We start from the raw sequence: 15,937 nt of genomic DNA on the forward strand, positions 1-15,937 counted from the left end.
CAGGGGAGGGCGGGGCCGGGCGAGGAGGATCTGAGGCGTGGCTGCGAAACCAGGGTCTCTTTCGCTTTCCCTTTTGTTCTTTCCAACGGCCACGGAAGATTCCGCGCGCGTGAGGGGAGCGCGACTTGTCGGGAGCGCTGGTTGCCGCCTGGGCCTGCGCCCCTACTGTCCCGGAGCACCTTCCCGGCTCCGCGCCCAGATTGCGCCACGTAACCTTGACCCCGCTACTCCCCTGCAGCTCCCGCGGACGCACCGACGAATCGATTCGCACGCTGGAAGCGATTGAGTCAAAGGGGCGTCCCGAGGCCAAGAAGCCCCGTGCGCCATGCAATCCACTCCCGACTGGCCCCCAACGCCGGGTGCCCTACGGCCGTCTCCTTTCCCGCACCCTGTACTGCACGTCCTCCACCGCCTGGCCCGAGCCCTGCTCTTTCCGGCTTACTGGGCGCTGGACCGGCTGCTGGGCTGCTGGGCGCCGGTGGTGCGCCCGAGCTGCCGGAGCGCGCTGACCTCAGCCGCGTGGGCCGCGGCGGCGCTGCTGCTGCTGCTCCTGGTCGGCCTGCCCCTGGCACTGCCCAGCCTGCTGCTCTGGCTGCTCCTGCAGGCTTGGCGCCGCCCTTTCTGCTACCGGCCCCCTCCGCAGTACTGGGAGCCCCCAGCGCCCTGGCGCCCCCCAGCTGAGCCCGCGCGCTGCTTTGGCTTCCTCAGCGCCAACCTGTGTCTGCTCCCCGACGGGCTAGCGCGCTTCAACAACCTGCAGCACAGCCAGCGGCGCGCCGAGGCTATAGGCGCCACGCTTCTCGCCGGCCTGCGGCCCTCACGCTATGGGATTACGGGCTCCAGTCCGCCAGGGGCGGGGACGCCCGGTGGGGTGCTGATAGCCGCGGTGCCGGCAGGTCTGGACTTCGTGTGCCTGCAGGAGGTGTTCGACCTGCGCGCGGCGCACCGCCTCGTCAGCCGCCTAGCGCCCAATCTGGGCCCGGTGCTGTACGACGTGGGCTCCTTTGGCCTGCAGCCCGGGCCGCACCTCAAGCTGCTTGGCAGCGGGCTGCTGCTGGCCTCACGTTATCCGCTGCTGCGCGCCGCCTTCCGATCCTTCCCCCACGCACGTCGCGAGGATGCGCTGGCCTCCAAGGGACTGCTTTCCGCACAGGTACAGGCCCACCGGCCGCGGCGCTCCCTGGCCGGGGAGAGGGCTGGGCGTGGGGTCCAACCGGCGAGGGTTGCTGGGGCGGTCCACGATGTTGCAGGCGCAGGTGGGCATCCTGGACGGGCGCCCCATCGTGGGCTTCCTGCACTGCACGCACTTGCATGCGCCGAGTGGTGAGCCTAGCGGACGGGATGGTCAGCACGTGGGCAGGTGCTTCTCATCCTGGCGGCGGCGGGTCCCAACCCTCGTCTGCATCTCCGCCCCCCCGCCCCCGCGGTTGTCCACTGCCCCAAGCATCGCGAGCCGGGTGGAGCGCCCTGGTGGGCTCACAGATCAGGGCGGGGCGGAAGGGTTGGTGGGGTGCGCATCTGGGCTCAGCCTTCCTCCCCCCACCCCCGCAGGGGACGGGCCCTTGCGCTGCAAACAGCTGACGCTTCTGCTGGACTGGATGGAGCAGTTTGAAGCCGAGAGCCGCCAGAGTGGCGAAGCCGTGGCCTTCAGCGTGCTTCTGGGTGACCTAAACTTCGACAACTGTTCTTTAGGTGAGGGGGAGGCTGCGGAGGGACGGGGCCGGGCGGCCTGGCCCCGCCCACCGAGAGCTGGCCTCTCCTCGCAGACCACGCAAAGGAGCAGGAGCACGAGCTCTTCAGCCACTTCTGGGACCCCTGCCGGCTGGGCACTCGCCGGGAGCAGCCCTGGGCCCTCGGTATGGCGCCCGGGCGGGGAGAGGTCCTAGGGAGGGCTCCGGGGCCTCGGCTTCCCCGATGACCGCCCTCCCCGCCCTCCCCCAGGCACGGTGCTGAACACCTCCACTCTGCACCACTCGGTGGCCTGCTCTCCAGAGATGCTGCGGAGGTGAGTGGCGACCTGGGGGTCAGGCACCGCCCAGGACGGAGGGGAGCCCTGGCCATGGTGACACCGCCTGTCCTCAGGGCCCTGGAGGAGGAGGGAGGGCGCCACCGCTACCTGGCAGGCCCTCCCGGCAGAGGCCCGCGGGCTAAGCCCTGGCGGGGCCGGCGACTAGACTACGTCATGTACCGGGGAGTGGCCGGAGGCCCGCTGAACCCAGTAAGTGCCAGAATTCGGGGCGCTGGGCCGGCCGGGACCGAGGCGACACCTCAACCTGACTCCCTCCCCCAGGAGGTGGAGCAGGTGACTTTCAGCACCGCCCTGGCGGGGCTCACAGACCACCTGGCCGTGGGACTTCGGCTCCGAGTGTCCGCGCCCTCCTGACGCACACACGCACGCAGGCCGGGTGGAAAGACGGACACGGACACAGAGCGTGAGCCTGGCCAGTTGCCACGGGGACGGGGCGACTTCAGAGCTGTTTATTGTGGGGACCCTCCCTCACACGGCCTCCTGGGCTCTGCGGTACTCATAGACGCTGCCGCGCTCAGGGAAGGCTGGGAGCTGCTGGGGCGACCCCGGCGGCTGCGGGGCGGGGTCATCAGGGTCCCCGTAGCCCCCGCCGCCCGGTGTGTGGAGGCAGAACACGTCCTGTGGAACAGAGGGGCAGGCTCAGCGCAGGCATGCCCTCCCCGCCAGCTGCCTCCCGCTGCAGTCCCCCCGACCCCTCATCCAGAGCAGTCGGCCTGGACCACGGAGGCCCAGGGCACGCCCTCTTCCCTTAAGAAACCAAATTAAATTCAATCTCTCGTTATCTTTGCAACTCTGCTCACCCTCTGTGGAATGCGGATCAATGGGGGGCGGGCGGGCATGGGAAAGGATGGGGCTCAGTCCTTACCCCCGGGTACACGGGCACCGACGTCTTCCCCCCCAGATTCACCGTCCGGCCGTCCTTGCGGACCAGCAGGTTTAGGCCACGGGCGCCGGGCTCGCCCCCTGCGGGAAGAGGCCAGGTGAGGTGAGCCCAGGAGCCCGGAAGGGAGAGACAGAGGAGAGAGGTTGGCGGGGAGACAGGAGGCCACAGGCCGGAGGGGGCAGGGGAGCGGGGCTGCTCACCGTGGAGGCCGTAGGGCTGGAAGGCGCGGCGCTCAGTCAGCACGGACAGCAGCGCCTCCTCGCGGAAGAGCAGCTCGCGGACGACGCCATCACCGCCCCGGAAGCGGCCGCGGCCCCCAGACCCCAGCCTCAGCTCGAAGCGGCGCACGATGACTGGGTACCTGCGCGGGCCAGGGACTCAGTGCGGCCCGCCCGGGCTCCGGGCCCCCCGCGCCGCCCCCGCTGCTCACCTGCGCTCCAGGATCTCTGGGTCGGTGATGCGCGTGTTGGTCATGTGGCTGTGCACGCCGCTGCGCCCGTGCCAGCCGGGGCCTGCGCCCGCGCCGCCGGCCACCGTCTCGTAGTAGCCCATGTGGGCATTACCCAGGGTCACATTGTTCATGCAGCCCTGGCAGGGGCAAGCAGCATTTGCGCTGGGCTGGAGGGGCATCCCCCAACAGGCCCGAGGATGCCCACCCACCCGCCGCACCTGCGAGGCAGCACAGGCCCCAAAGGCCCCTAGGATGACGTCCACCACGCGCTGTGACGTGAGCACGTTGCCGCCCACCACGGCCGCTTCAGGGGACGGGTCCAGAATGGAGCCTCTAGGAATCACCACGCGCACGGGCGCCAGGCAGCCCTGTGGGGGAGGGGCCAGCTCTCAGGTCAGTTGGGGAACACACGTGCCCCTCCCACCAGCACCCCCAGGATCAGTCGGTTGTTGGGCTGACCGCGCCCCCTGGAGCCCCCAGGATCATTCAGGCCGCGCGCTCCCGCGCACCTGGTTGAGCGGGATGTCGCGGCCCACCAGACAGCGGAGGCAGTAGATGAGGGCAGACAGCGTGATGGCCCGCGGCGCGTTCAGGTTGCCAAATACCTCAGGCCCCGTACCGCTGAAGTCAAATACTGCACTGCCCTGTCCGTGGGGGGGAGGGGAGAGGTCAGCAGCAGCCAGGCAGCCACGCCTCTGATGCCCTCAGCCCTGCCGCTGCCACCGGCCGGACCTGACTCAGGTTGATCTGCACACGGAGTCGGATGGGGGAGCCATCGTCCATGTGGTCCTCTGCTGACACCTCCAGGGGCAGGCCTCGGGCCTGCCGGGAGGTTCCAAAGGCCCGAAGCATGTCCCGCACGGCCAGCTCAGCGTTTGCCTAACAGACAGTATGTTCATCGGGCAGCCAGGCCGCCTTCCAGGTGGTGCGGGTGCTCCCCACCTACCCACCCAGCTGCCTGGGGGCAGGCACAGAGCTGCCCCCGCGCTCCTGCCCCCTCCGCCCACCTGAATATGGCCCATGTAGGCCTGCACCACATCCAGGCCATACTGCCCAATGAGTTCTCCCACCAGCTGGATGCCCTTCTGGTTGGCTGCCACCTGTGCACGGAGGTCTGAAAGGTTGTCGTGCAGGTTCCGAGTTCCACTACAGCCGGGAATCTTGCCTGGAGCCCGCAGGGCCTCAGTTACCGCTGGATGGAGGAGGTCACCACTGAGCCACCCCTGAACCCCTGGGGCTGCCTGGTCCCCTGCTCCACACCTACTTCACCCCTGCTTGGCGCTGTGTGGGCCACCCCATGTTGGCCCTTCACTGGCTCCCCAGCACCCCCAAAACCCCCAGCCTCCTCCCATGTGCTTCACCTTCTCCCACACTCCAGCCCCCCAGGGCACCCTACACCAGGACAGGCAGCTTTGCCTGTGACCTCACAGGAGCTAGGGGTTCCCCAGGGCAGGCAGGGGGTTCTTCCCTCAGCAACTCTGCTTCCGCCTTTAATTCCTCCTGCCCTACCTCCCCACCCCCCCGCCCCACTCCCTCCTGCCCTTTCGGGGCTTCCCTCCCCCTCACAGGAGAAAAACGACTTCCCTTGACCCTCCCCCAGTCACACTGCCCCAGGGGCCCTCTGTCAACCACCGTGAAAGAGCATCGGCTGGCCCTCCGTACCTCCCGACCAACCTCCAAACAAACCTGACCTAGGCCCCTATGCCCCCCAGGGAGCCCCAGAGGCCGAGGGAAAGCCTCTCTCCTCTTATCTCTGACCAAGAGATGACCTCTCCTCTCTGAGCGGTCACAGTACGCTCTCAGGCTCCCTGGCCACCATGTCCTCTGTCTCGCGCCTGCACGTGTCCCTCCCGTGATCCCTGCCCTCTGCCCCCTGCTCCCCCACCCTGACCAAGGGAGCAGCCAGGCCTGGGTCACTCTGTTTGTGTGACAGCAGCCTGAGGCTGTTACCCCACCCTCCACCCTGCCCACTGCCACCCTCACTCTGGGATGCCCCCTGGGCTCCAGGGCCCCTGTACTCTCACAGCAGCTCTGAATTCTCCACTGCCCGTGTCCTGGACCATGCTGCAAAGGCCAACCTTGATCTCCAAGCCAGTTGTCCCTACCCCCACTTCTGCTGCCCAGCTCAAGGGCCAGCATCATCCAGGGCAACCGCGGCTGCCCCTCACTCAGCCTGGGAGGCCCACTCAGCCTGGCCTCTGGGCTGCCCTCCAAGCCCCACATCCACTCTGCACACAGGCTGAGGGCTCTCACGGTGTGCAGGCAGTGTGTAGGCAGACCAGTGCAGGCCCACGAAAGCCCTTCATGGCCACCCCACTACCCAGTGACTCACCCAGGCCCAAGAAAGTTCTCTAAGGGCCTGCAGGGCCTGGCCCCTGTCCTCACTGCTTCTCTGCAGCCCTCAGACCCAGGGCAGACACAGCTCAGACTAAGCACCGTGAGCAGCGGCCTACCTTGCAACAGACTGCTCTCCCTCCTGTGCCCAGTGCCATGGGTGTCCTGGCCAGCTCCCCGCCCCCAAAATCACTGAGGCCTTCCTGGATCCAGGCAGAGTGTGCCTCCGTTCCTCTGGTCATGGCTGCGAGATGATCTGCAACCACTGTGGGGTCGCTGCCTGGCTCCCCCAGGCTCTAGGCAGGCCTGGGCCAGTAAGCTGTGTCCCAGTGTCCCCCTGCCCCGGCCTAGCTGTAAGGGGCAGCGATGTGTGCCAGCCCACCGAATCCTCCCCTCCCCCCGCCAACCATCGCCCCAACCCCACCCCCACTCACCCTCCTCCTGGAAGACTCCCCCCTGGACCAGTTTGAAAGACAGAAAGACAGCACCCTCCTGCTGCAGTGTGGTGGAGTGGGGGGGCATGGAGCCTGGTGTGATGCCCCCAATGTCTGCATGATGCCCACGGCTAGCCACGTAGAACACAGGCCGAGTCTGACCCGGCCAAAACACCTGGCGGTGGAGAGCAACCATCAACTGGATCAGCCGCCCTTGCCCCCCAGAGACACCCAGGCAGAGGTCCTCACCGGCGTGATGACTGTCAGGTCTGGCAGATGGCTGCCCCCAGCACTAGGGTGGTTGCTCAGCAGCACGTCGCCAGGGTGGAGGTCAGCCCCCAACTGCTGGATCTGAAGCCAGGAGACAGTCCCGAGTTGGAAGGGGCGGAGGTGGGGGGTGGGGTAGGGAAAGCAGAGAGGGGACCCGCCAAACCTGGAACTGCACGGTCTCCTGCATGGCGCCCAGGTGCACAGGGATGTGGGGGGCATTGGATACCAGCCCCCCATCTGGCCCGAAGAGGGCACAGGAGAAGTCCAGACGCTCCTTGATGTTGGTGGAGATGGCTGTGCGCTGCAGGATGCGGCCCATCTGCTCTGGGGGCACAGAGTGACCCAGGCGCCCGCTGGCCCCACCCCACCCACAGCACAGCCCTAGATTATGTAGAACAGGAAGAGGCAGGACCTTCAAGGCCCCAAGGATGGTGGTGGCTCACCTGCACACAGTGAGGCCACAGCCAGGCCATGCCTTGCTTGTGTGAGGGGCACCCCCTTCCTCTCCATCCCTGCCTGGAGCCCCCACTGAGAACCTGGAGCCCCACATCGACCCTCCAGCTTGCCCAGCACGATAAGAAGTTGGTGCTGAGGCACAGGATTCAGGGCCCCCAGCAAGCCCCCAGCCTGCCCCTGCACCAATGGGTTCACTGTGCTGAGCCTGTTTCCTGTCCATAGGTCCCATGGCTACCAGTGGGAGTTAGGTACTCGCACTGCCCAGGGCCCGCTGGTGCACGGCGGCCAGCCATCCCAGCACCAGGGCCACACTGCCCACCCTTCCCCTGGGTCACACTCCGCCTCTCTCCGCACACCCCCGCCGGCCACACAGCCTGCACCTCCGTCTGCCTAGTATGCACACTCCCACACGCACCCCACGGGGTACAGGGCCACTGAGGGACGGTGGCAGCCACTCACCAGCAATGCTCATGAAGCGGTGCGAGAAGATGGACAGGTGGATGGGGTCCAGCTGGGCACCCACCGTGCTTGGGGCCTCAGCCCCCACAGAGATGCGGATGTCCCCCGTCTCAGTCACCTCTGCCTGGCAGCCTGGTTCCACCAGGATGGTGCTGAGGGCAGGGGCACAAGAGGCTGGAGGCGCCAAGCCAGACCCCTCATCCCAAAGAGGGACCCCATATCCCCAGGCTGGGGGACACACCAACCATAATGGGACCCCAGAGGCCTTCATATTCCTGCAGCCTTGGGCCAGAGAACCCTCCGCCAGGACCCCGAGCTCAGCCGGGCCCTGGCAGCTGTGGCCCCAGCCCTCACTCCCAGGGCCCCACCCTAGCCAGGCCTCAGCCCACCTGTTGCTGTCAATGATGAGGCAGGGCCCCAGAAGCTTGTGCCCGTAGCCCAGCTCTCCCAACAGGTATACGGGGGTTTCCTGGTACCCCCCCTCAAAGTAGCACTGGGTCATCTGAGGAGGGTGTGGGATGAGTGAGGTTCCTAGGTCCAGCTCCCTCCCTGGGTCTCCCCATCCACACCTGTCCCCATGTCCCTGTGGGTGTGGATGGGCAGGCAGAGGCAGAGCCACCCACCTTGTCTACCCGGGGAGGCCCAGTCTGAGCTTTGGGGACATCCTCAAGGCGAAGGCCACTGCGGCCAGTGCCCCTCACGCGCACGTCGTCCACCACCACTGGCCGCTCAGGGATGACGAAGCCAAACTCCCTCATGTACCTGTACGTCCACCGGCCCCGAGAGAACTCTCAGGGCAAGGTGGCCAGGCTAGCAGGCCCCCGCCAGCGCTCCCAGGACACAGTGTTTGCGTACCTCTCCACAAAGGCGGCCCCGAAGTCACCGGCCCGGGGCGAGCGGGCAGTGGCTGGGTGCTGGTGGGCAGACACCATCAGGGCACAGTCAGTGCCCTGGTAGCGTAGATGCAGGAAGCTCTCGGTGCTGATCTGGGGCCTGTGGTGGTGAGGCAGGAGGGGACTCACACAGGGCCCCCCGAGAGGACCTCCGGCCTGCCTCCCCCGGCACACAGGAGTCCAGCCCTCCATGGGGCCCCAGCACCATCCGGGAAATCAGGCGGTAAATCCAACTAGGGGGTGGCTGGGATGCTGCAAGCCTGCCTGGCCAAGCCCACCCCAGCCCCTTGAGCCCCACCTGGGAAAGCCCTGGGCCCGCAGGGCGTCCACACACTGTTCCTCCAGGCGGCTCAGCCTCTGGTCCAGCTGCACAAAGGTCTCAGGCGTGTAAGGCAAGGAGCATGGCTCCTGTGCCTCGTGCACCACATCTGCCAGGGCCAGTCCCAGTGCCGACAACAGCCCGCTGTGCCTACGGGACAGGGGCCTCAGCAGTGTGGGGGTGCCTCCCGAAGCCAGCCCCCCAGCCTAGGACACATGCGCCACTCCCACGCATACCTGTGAATGTGCACAGTGTCCATGCCCAGGGCCCGGGCGATGGCACAAGCATGCTGCCCACCAGCTCCCCCGAAGCAAGCCAGAATGTGGGCTGAGGGGTCATGGCCTCGTGCCTGGGAAGCCAGAAGGGGGTCAGTGGCATACCCTACCCTATCTGGTCGCCCATCCCTCCCCCCGACGGGGTTGCCTGAGTGGGAGGCGTGGGAGTGGGGAGCAGGGCTGGAGAGCAGGGCAGACATACCTGCGTGAGTGCGCGGATGGGCCGGCACATGGCCTCGTTGGCCACACGCACGAACCCCATGGCTACCTCCTCCAGGCTCAGCAGGGAGGCCGGGCAAGGTCCATTGGTCAGGAAGCTGTTGACCTCAGTAGCCACAGCCTCCAGGGCCTTTCGGGAGGCCTCAGGGGACAGTGGCTGATCCTCTCCCGGCCCAAAAATGCAGGGGAAGGAGGCAGGCAGTAGGCGACCCAGAACCAGATTAGCATCCGTCACTGTCACGGGACCCCCTGGGAGGTGTGCAAGGTGTGGGGGTTGGGGGATGGAGATGGGGTCCGGGACCGGACAGCAGGGGTGGGGTGGGCCCAGGCAGCCCGGGAAGGGGCCCGGTGGGGCAGATACCTTCTCTTACCCTTGCGGTAGCAGGCAGGCCCAGGGTGGGCTCCTGCAGACTCCGGCCCCACCACAAAGAGGCCGGACCTGGGAGAGGGGCGACTGGACTTAGAGGCGCGTTGGGAGGCAGGGCTAGGGGACCCCAGCCCAGGTGCAGGCTGACCTGAAGAAGAGGCGGGAGCCCCCACCAGCTGCCACTGTGTTGATGTCCAGCTGGGGGGCCTGGAGGGTGACACCAGCCGTGCTGGCCTCAAAGACATGCTCAAACTCCCCAGCATAGCGGCTCACGTCGGTGGATGTGCCTGGTGGGGGGCAGGGGTATGAGGACTCCACTCACAGACCTGGATGCCCGGCACCGCCCGGCACCGCCCAGCCCTGCGGCTGAGACTCCTCCTGACCCCGCCCTTCAGCCTTCACACCTCCCATGTCAAAGCCAATGACAGGCTGGCCGCCTTCCACCTGGTAGGTGGTGGCTGAGTAGCCAACAACACCCCCAGCAGGTCCAGACAGCACAGCGCGGGAGCCACTGAAGGAATCCATGGGTGCCAGGCCACCATCAGAGCGCATGAACAGCACCTGCACGTCCTGAGGGCAAGCAGGTGGACAGTGAGGGGCTGGCCGCCACAGGGTGGGGGTGGCTGGGAGAAGGCAGGCGGGCGGGGGGGGGGGCTCACCTTGAGCTGACCCTGGAAGCCACGGCGGAAACCCTGCACGTAACGCTGTATGGTGGGCGTCAGGTAGGCGTCGGCACAGGCCGTGTGCCCCCGGGGCACGATGCGCACCATGGGCATGGCCTCCGAGGACAGTGATACGTGTGTGAAGCCCAGCTCCTGGGCCAGTGCGCCCACCTGCTGCTCGTGCTGGGCCCACCTGTTACAAGGACCCAGTGGTACACTGCCTCCTGCCCACAGCCTCCTGCCCGCCCCCCAGGGCCCCCGGCCAGCCCACACTCACGTGTAGGAGTGCATGAGCACCACGGCCAGGCTGCGAATGCCTCGGGACAGGAGCCCCTCCAGCTTCCCACGCAGACCCCCGAGGTCCACGGGCTGCTGCACCTCCAGCAGGTCCCCTGTGCAGCCTGCCAGGAAGCCTGTCACCACCCCATCAAAGGCCTAGGAGGGCCTGCTACTCCCACCCCCCGACACGGGAGGCATCCGCACCTTTGATAGGTGTCCCTGCGCCCGGCTCCCCACGATACAGCACCACACGCTCGTCCACCTCCAGCACCTCTTCATACAGTACCTCAGGCATGGGCACCGCCTGGGGGCAGGCAGAAGCTCAGAGGAAGCCCAGGCCTGAGGGTCCTTGCTGGGGTCCTGTGTGGGTGGGGCAGTGCGGGCGAGGGGATGTGTCCCAACAGGCCAGCCAACAGGCCCAGGAGACACAGTCAGACAGGGCGGCCCCAGCAAGGCCCACCCAGGGGGCGGCTCTCTGCCCTGGGGCACCTGAGTGTAGCCAACTGCCCCACCCCCACAAGGGCAGCTCCCTCTGGGAACCCAGCAGGGGAGGTGGGGGGAGGGGAGTGGGAGGGTCGGGAGGGTGGGCTCCTACCCCTCACACGGAGCAGTTTGTCTCGGGTCGCTCCACACCCACAATCCAGGACAGGGCACGGTGGCAGGCAGGAACAGGGCTACCTGTGAGTACTCTGAGGGCTTGGGGGACACAGCGCCTGCTAGAAGTGCTGGAACCTCCCTCCTCTCTGCCTTTCAGCTGGTGGCCTTGGGCCGGCACTGGCCCTTCCAAGGACTGCCCTCCCCGAGGGGCCATGAGCTGCTGGACCCAGCACCAGCTGGAGTGGGTGAGCTCACCAGATCAAAGAGGTCCTCTCGGGCCTGTGTGCCCACGTGCAGCAGGTCTCGGAAGCCACGTGTCACCAGCAGGGCCACCCGCTCCCCCCGCCGCTCCAGCAACGCATTGGTGGCCACTGTGGTGCCCATGCGGATGCTGGCAATGCGACTGGTGTCCAGCGGCCGGTCCCGGGGCAACAGCATGCCCCCCTCCTGGGAACCACATGGTTAGTGTCAGTCAGGCTTCTGGTTCCCACGTCCCGCCCCACACCGCCACTCTGCCCTGGCCACCTGCTCCAGGATGCGGCGGATGCCCTCAGTCGGTGCGTCTACATAGTTGGCAGGGTCCTCCGAGAGCAGCTTCAAGACCCTCACATGCCCCCCGGGGCACTGGGCAAAGACATCTGTGAAGGTGCCTCCGCGGTCGATGGCAAAATGGAAACGGCCCTCGGGGCTGCCCATGATAGGGCTGGCGTCCAGCAGCGACTCTTCAGGCGGTAGTCCTGGGAGAACTGGACAGAGACGGCAGATCAGGCCAGAGGCCTGGGGGTCATCCACAGCTTGGCAGCCTTGGGCAGAGCTGGGATGGGGAGAGAATGGGGGGCGGTTGCGGGTCCAGAAGGGGCCCTGGGCAGAGCGAGAGCTGCAGACCCAGCTCAGAGGGCAGCCTGAAGGGCGGCCAGAGCTGGGTAGGTGGGGGCGCCAGACCTAATGCCCCTCATTACCCGGTTCCCAGTGCCCGGGGCTGCGGCCGAAACCCCCGGCCCGGAACAGGCCTTTCGGAGCTGGACGCGCCACGGAAGCCTGCGGGCTGGTGGGTCTCCGCTCTCTGAGCACGAAGAAGCACGGGGGCCGGGGGCGGGTGAGGGAAGCCCCACTCCCAGCTGCTCGACCTTGGGGCCCAGGCCCTGTGGGACGCGGGGACGGGGCGGGGCCTGCGCAGGCGGCGGGGCGGGGCCCGCGGCCGGGGGGCGGGAAGCGGCGGGGCTGTGGGGGCAGCGCGGCCGAGGCGGGGTGGGGAGGAGAGGGGCCGAGAACGTCCCGGTGCAAGGCCCACCTGGCGGGTCGGCTCCGACGCTCGCTGTCTGTTCGCGCCGCGCTCCCTCCCAGCCCTGCCCGCGCCCGCCCCCGTCCCCAGCCCGGAAGCGGAGCCCGCCCCCCGCAAGACCGGTCCGGGCGCTCACGGCCCTCCGGGTTGCGTAACGCTCCGCTTGCCGGGAGCGGCCTCCTTCCTCCGCCGGGAGCCCCCCCTCCCCGGAGGACGGCGGGGCGCGGGGCCGAGCTGGGCTAGGGGCGGCGCTGTGCTGGGCACCTGGGTTCCGCCGGCCGTCAGGCCCTAAACCCGCCCACAGATCGCCGAGCCTAGGAGCCCTGGCACCCCCCTGGGTGCCCCGGGGCAGGGAGAGCAGAATGCTCCGCAAAGAAAGAATAGCCCGACGAGCTCTAACTGCGCCCTGGCGCGAGGCAGTTACGCCGCGGGAGGGCCCACCAGCGCGCGCCCTGCAGAACCCCCTTGCTTGCAGGTGCTGTGGGCAAGGGCCCCTCCACAAACCATCAATACCCCTGCCGCCCGTCCAAGGCCAACCCTGCCACAGCCTAGGCTGGGCTGTGGGACCCTCACCACAGCAGGGCTGATGTCCCCAAAAGCCGCGGCCAGTGCCCTGACGACGGGGCGGAAGGCTGTCCCACCCTGGCCTGTTTCCCCACGCGCAGAAAGGTGCCCAAGCTTGGAGTGGGCTCAAACTGTGCAGGGCCTTTTAGACCCCCTAGAGGGAAAGGTGGGGATGGGGGGGAGGGAGGCGTCCCAAGCAGAGGGAACAGTGGGTGAAGGGGGCTTCACCTCAAGTGCCAGGCCAGATAGCCAGATCAGCAGGGCCCCCCCCACAACACTTCCCCATCCCCTGTGAGCCGTGCTGGCCCTGGAGGCCTGCTTGGTCCTGGAAGGTGAGAGGGAGGGGGGCTGAGTCGGGAGCACAGGCTTTGGGCTGCACCCCAGGCTGCAACAGGGAGGGCTCCCTTCTGCCTGGTGGCCTTTGACAGCCTCAGCATCATCTTCCACGTGGTGGGGGAGGGAAAGGAGACATGGTTTTGAAAGAACTGTACCAAGAAAGATACATGAGATCCAGTGACTCAGGGTAGTGCCAGGGTCTGTGACCTCTGCCCACACCTCACACCTTCTGACGGTGGCCCACGGCCTCCTCCACCAGCCCAGGTTCCAGGCGGGGTCTTCCCACGTCCAGCCCTGCTTGGGCCAAGTGTGGAGGACTTGAGCTCCCCAGCACACAGGGATTGGCCCTGGGATCAGGCACACGGGACCCACGTCCCCAAGGATGGGCTGTGACCACATCCAGATGACTGTGTACCCAGTGTACCCAGGGGCAGGTCCAGCCATGGTAGCACCCCCAGACCTCTACCACATTGACCCCCTTATCACCTTCCCCATCCCTCACGTCCAGCTGGAGCCCTGCTGGCCTGGCTATCTGGCCTGGCTCTACAGCCACGATGCAGGGCCTCTCCCTCCACCTGCTCTGAGCAAACCGAGACGGTGGTCAGCAGCCCCACTTCAGTCAGAACCCCCACCTGCAGCCCCCACCACATCTCCTTCCATTCCCCCACAGCAGCTGCACCGCTAACGGCCCACGCACTCTCCCACAAGACTGGGTGATTGCCCCACCAGATTCCCCCCACGGCCTGTCCATCCTGGTGCTCAGCTGAGGAGCCACCCAGACATGACCCCGCCCGTGGCCGCCACCACCTGGGGTACTCTACTCGGCCCAGCCTTTTCATTGCCCACAGGTACCGCCCCAGCAGCACCCCCACACACACCCGTCTTCACCCCGTGGTTGATGACTGTCAGCACACAACCATACCTCTAAAGTCCCCGTCCCCACACCCTTCCAGCAGCACCCAGCTACTCTGCTCCTAGGGTGCGCCTCCCTGGAGGTGTCCACCTTCCGCCTCCACTCACCTCCTGGCTCTCTTGACCTCGCCTCCACGGAGATCGTATCTGGCAAGACCAAAGAAGGCCCCCCAGCCGCCCCGGTGCCCAGTCCTCTGACCACGCCGCGCCTCCACCCATCCCCCAGTTGTGTGTCTGGGAGGCACCTTCGGCGTTGGGTTCTTGACCTGCCTCCCTGACTTCCTCCTGCCAGCCTCCTTCACCACACCTTCTTGATACGTGCGTCCTGAGAAGTTCCCCTATGCTATGGCCTGAATTGTGTCCCCCCAGAATTCGTATGTTGAAGCCTACCCCACAGTGGGATGGTATTTGGAGGCGGGACCTTTGGGAGGTGGTTAAGCCATGAGGGCGGGGCCCCACGATGGGATTAATGCCCTTATAAGGAGAGACGGAAGAGACTGCATGTTCTCTCCAGAATGTGAGGCTACAGCCAGATGGCGGCCAGCTATAAGCCAGCACCTGAGCCTCACCAAGAGCCCCGCCAGCACCCTGGGCTCCGACTCCCCGGCTCCAGAGCTGTGGGGCGCGAATTGTTGAAGTCATCCAGCCTGCAGAGTTTCCATATAGCAGGCCAGACTGTGTGCATCACAGCCCCAGTCACCCTGTGTCCCCTGTCCATGGGACCAGAGGGTCTCTCAGCAGCAGGGAGGAACAGTGTGCCGGCATCGGCATGCCCCCCGGCCCCCCACCCCGCTGTATCTCCCGTGGATCTGCACCACGCTGCAGGCTTCCCTGCAGCATGGTGCCTGTCCCTGTGAGAACCAGGGTCCCCGCAGCCTGCCCACACCAGAGGCAGGGCCCTACTTGCCAAGCTCAGACCAAACTCTGGGAGCTGCCCTCACCCACTTTCTCACCCACCACACCCAGCCTGCCGAAGGCCTGCTGTTAATCGACCTTCAGTCCCCGCCCTAGCCCAGCCTGTCACTTCTCACCAGGAGAACTGTCCACCACCCCCACCCCATCCCATCAGTCAGGGAGCCCAGGGGGCACAGGCCAGGGGCACAGATCCTGCCATCAGGTTCCTTCTGACCTGTAGGGCCCTCCTGGTCCTCGTCTGCCCTCCCCTTCACCTGCTGGCTCAGCACAATGCCTCAACACACCCAACTTGCGGCCACCTCAGTGCCTTTGCACAGACTAACCCTCAGCTTGACCCCGGCCTTGTGGCTCCTTCACTTTGGTCCAGCTCTGCTCCAACATTGCTTTCTCCCTGCTGCACTTCCTTCAGATCACCCCCCAGCACTTTCAGCACCCAACAGGCCATTGCCCCCTGGAAGCAGCGCTTCCCTCCTCTTTTCATGCTCTTGGCACAAGTCGAACAAGTGAAGCTTCGTGGGCCTCTGAGAAGAGTGCCTGCAGGCCCTGGCACTCCTCACCTCTTTCGGCATCCTTGAACTTGATGGTTCTGCGCCGGCACGGCCGGGGGCTGGCGGCCACCTCAGCCAAGATCCCAGGACCACAGAAGCCCAGGCTGCTGCCCCGGTTCCGAAGCACCAGCTTCAGCTCCTGGTTCTCCTGGATGAGCTGCACAAGCCGTCGCAGCTCTTCATTCTCCTGCGCCAGCCGCTGGATCTCCTGCCGCAGGCCCTCGTAGCTGCTGAGGAGGGACATGCCCGGCATCAGGGGCAGCAGCTGCCAGCAGCTGGTGGGCTGGCCAGGGACAGCAGACCAGACCCCATCATTGTGAGGTCAGCGGCCACCCTGCCCCCCATGCCTCAGCCGCATTCTGTGGCCCAGCAGTTCCGACTGCCTTGAGCAGGGCATACCTGACCTCTGACCTCTGGCCCCTGATGGCCAAATGACTAGGGCCTGGAGTCCTT

At 66.6% G+C, this 15,937-nt stretch overlaps 2 protein-coding genes across 8 annotated transcripts in view; one reads left to right on the forward strand and one right to left on the reverse strand.

The window, feature by feature from the left end:
• Positions 1-2,430, forward strand: LOC113930729 (sphingomyelin phosphodiesterase 5). Of its 2 annotated transcripts, XM_027608149.2 has the most exons (7): positions 4-1,153; positions 1,251-1,323; positions 1,552-1,692; positions 1,767-1,856; positions 1,942-2,005; positions 2,083-2,218; positions 2,291-2,430. In XM_027608149.2, exons 1-7 carry the CDS (start codon positions 326-328, stop codon positions 2,381-2,383), a joined length of 1,425 nt encoding a protein of 474 aa, XP_027463950.1. In that variant the 5' UTR covers positions 4-325; the 3' UTR covers positions 2,384-2,430. The 2 variants fall into 2 exon arrangements, with proteins under 2 accessions (XP_027463944.1, XP_027463950.1); XM_027608143.1 differs by having other exon boundaries at positions 1-1,153; positions 1,251-1,692.
• The window catches only part of OPLAH (5-oxoprolinase, ATP-hydrolysing), a 27,281-nt gene continuing 13,579 nt past the window's right edge, over positions 2,236-15,937 (reverse strand). The window contains exons 1-27 of one of the 6 annotated variants that reach the window (XM_027608077.2): positions 15,494-15,769; positions 11,453-11,673; positions 11,183-11,374; positions 10,535-10,634; positions 10,329-10,452; positions 10,049-10,244; positions 9,794-9,959; positions 9,538-9,676; positions 9,394-9,461; positions 9,006-9,271; positions 8,765-8,877; positions 8,508-8,678; positions 8,172-8,309; positions 7,940-8,078; positions 7,706-7,818; positions 7,317-7,468; positions 6,565-6,725; positions 6,381-6,482; positions 6,132-6,306; positions 4,371-4,555; positions 4,096-4,242; positions 3,873-4,007; positions 3,582-3,731; positions 3,343-3,500; positions 3,113-3,273; positions 2,895-2,992; positions 2,236-2,647 (exon numbers count right to left, since the gene is read on the reverse strand). In XM_027608077.2, the coding sequence (XP_027463878.2) occupies positions 2,498-2,647; positions 2,895-2,992; positions 3,113-3,273; positions 3,343-3,500; positions 3,582-3,731; positions 3,873-4,007; positions 4,096-4,242; positions 4,371-4,555; positions 6,132-6,306; positions 6,381-6,482; positions 6,565-6,725; positions 7,317-7,468; positions 7,706-7,818; positions 7,940-8,078; positions 8,172-8,309; positions 8,508-8,678; positions 8,765-8,877; positions 9,006-9,271; positions 9,394-9,461; positions 9,538-9,676; positions 9,794-9,959; positions 10,049-10,244; positions 10,329-10,452; positions 10,535-10,634; positions 11,183-11,374; positions 11,453-11,673; positions 15,494-15,737 (4,164 nt within the window). In that variant the 5' untranslated portion in view covers positions 15,738-15,769 and the 3' untranslated portion in view covers positions 2,236-2,497. The other 5 variants (XM_027608093.2, XM_027608103.2, XM_027608084.2 and 2 more) reach the window with 5 other exon arrangements.

This window comes from Zalophus californianus, chromosome 4, assembly GCF_009762305.2.
Source record: "Zalophus californianus isolate mZalCal1 chromosome 4, mZalCal1.pri.v2, whole genome shotgun sequence".
NCBI classification, from domain to species: domain Eukaryota; kingdom Metazoa; phylum Chordata; class Mammalia; order Carnivora; family Otariidae; genus Zalophus; species Zalophus californianus.

Coding starts and splice junctions, on each gene's coding strand:
- LOC113930729 (XM_027608143.1), top strand. CDS start 326: ATGCAATCCACTCCCGACTGGCCCCCAACGCCGGGTGCCCTACGGCCG. Junction 1,154..1,250: donor AGGGACTGCTTTCCGCACAG/GTACAGGCCCAC, acceptor ACGATGTTGCAG/GCGCAGGTGGGCATCCTGGA. Junction 2,219..2,290: donor CCGGAGGCCCGCTGAACCCA/GTAAGTGCCAGA, acceptor TCCCTCCCCCAG/GAGGTGGAGCAGGTGACTTT.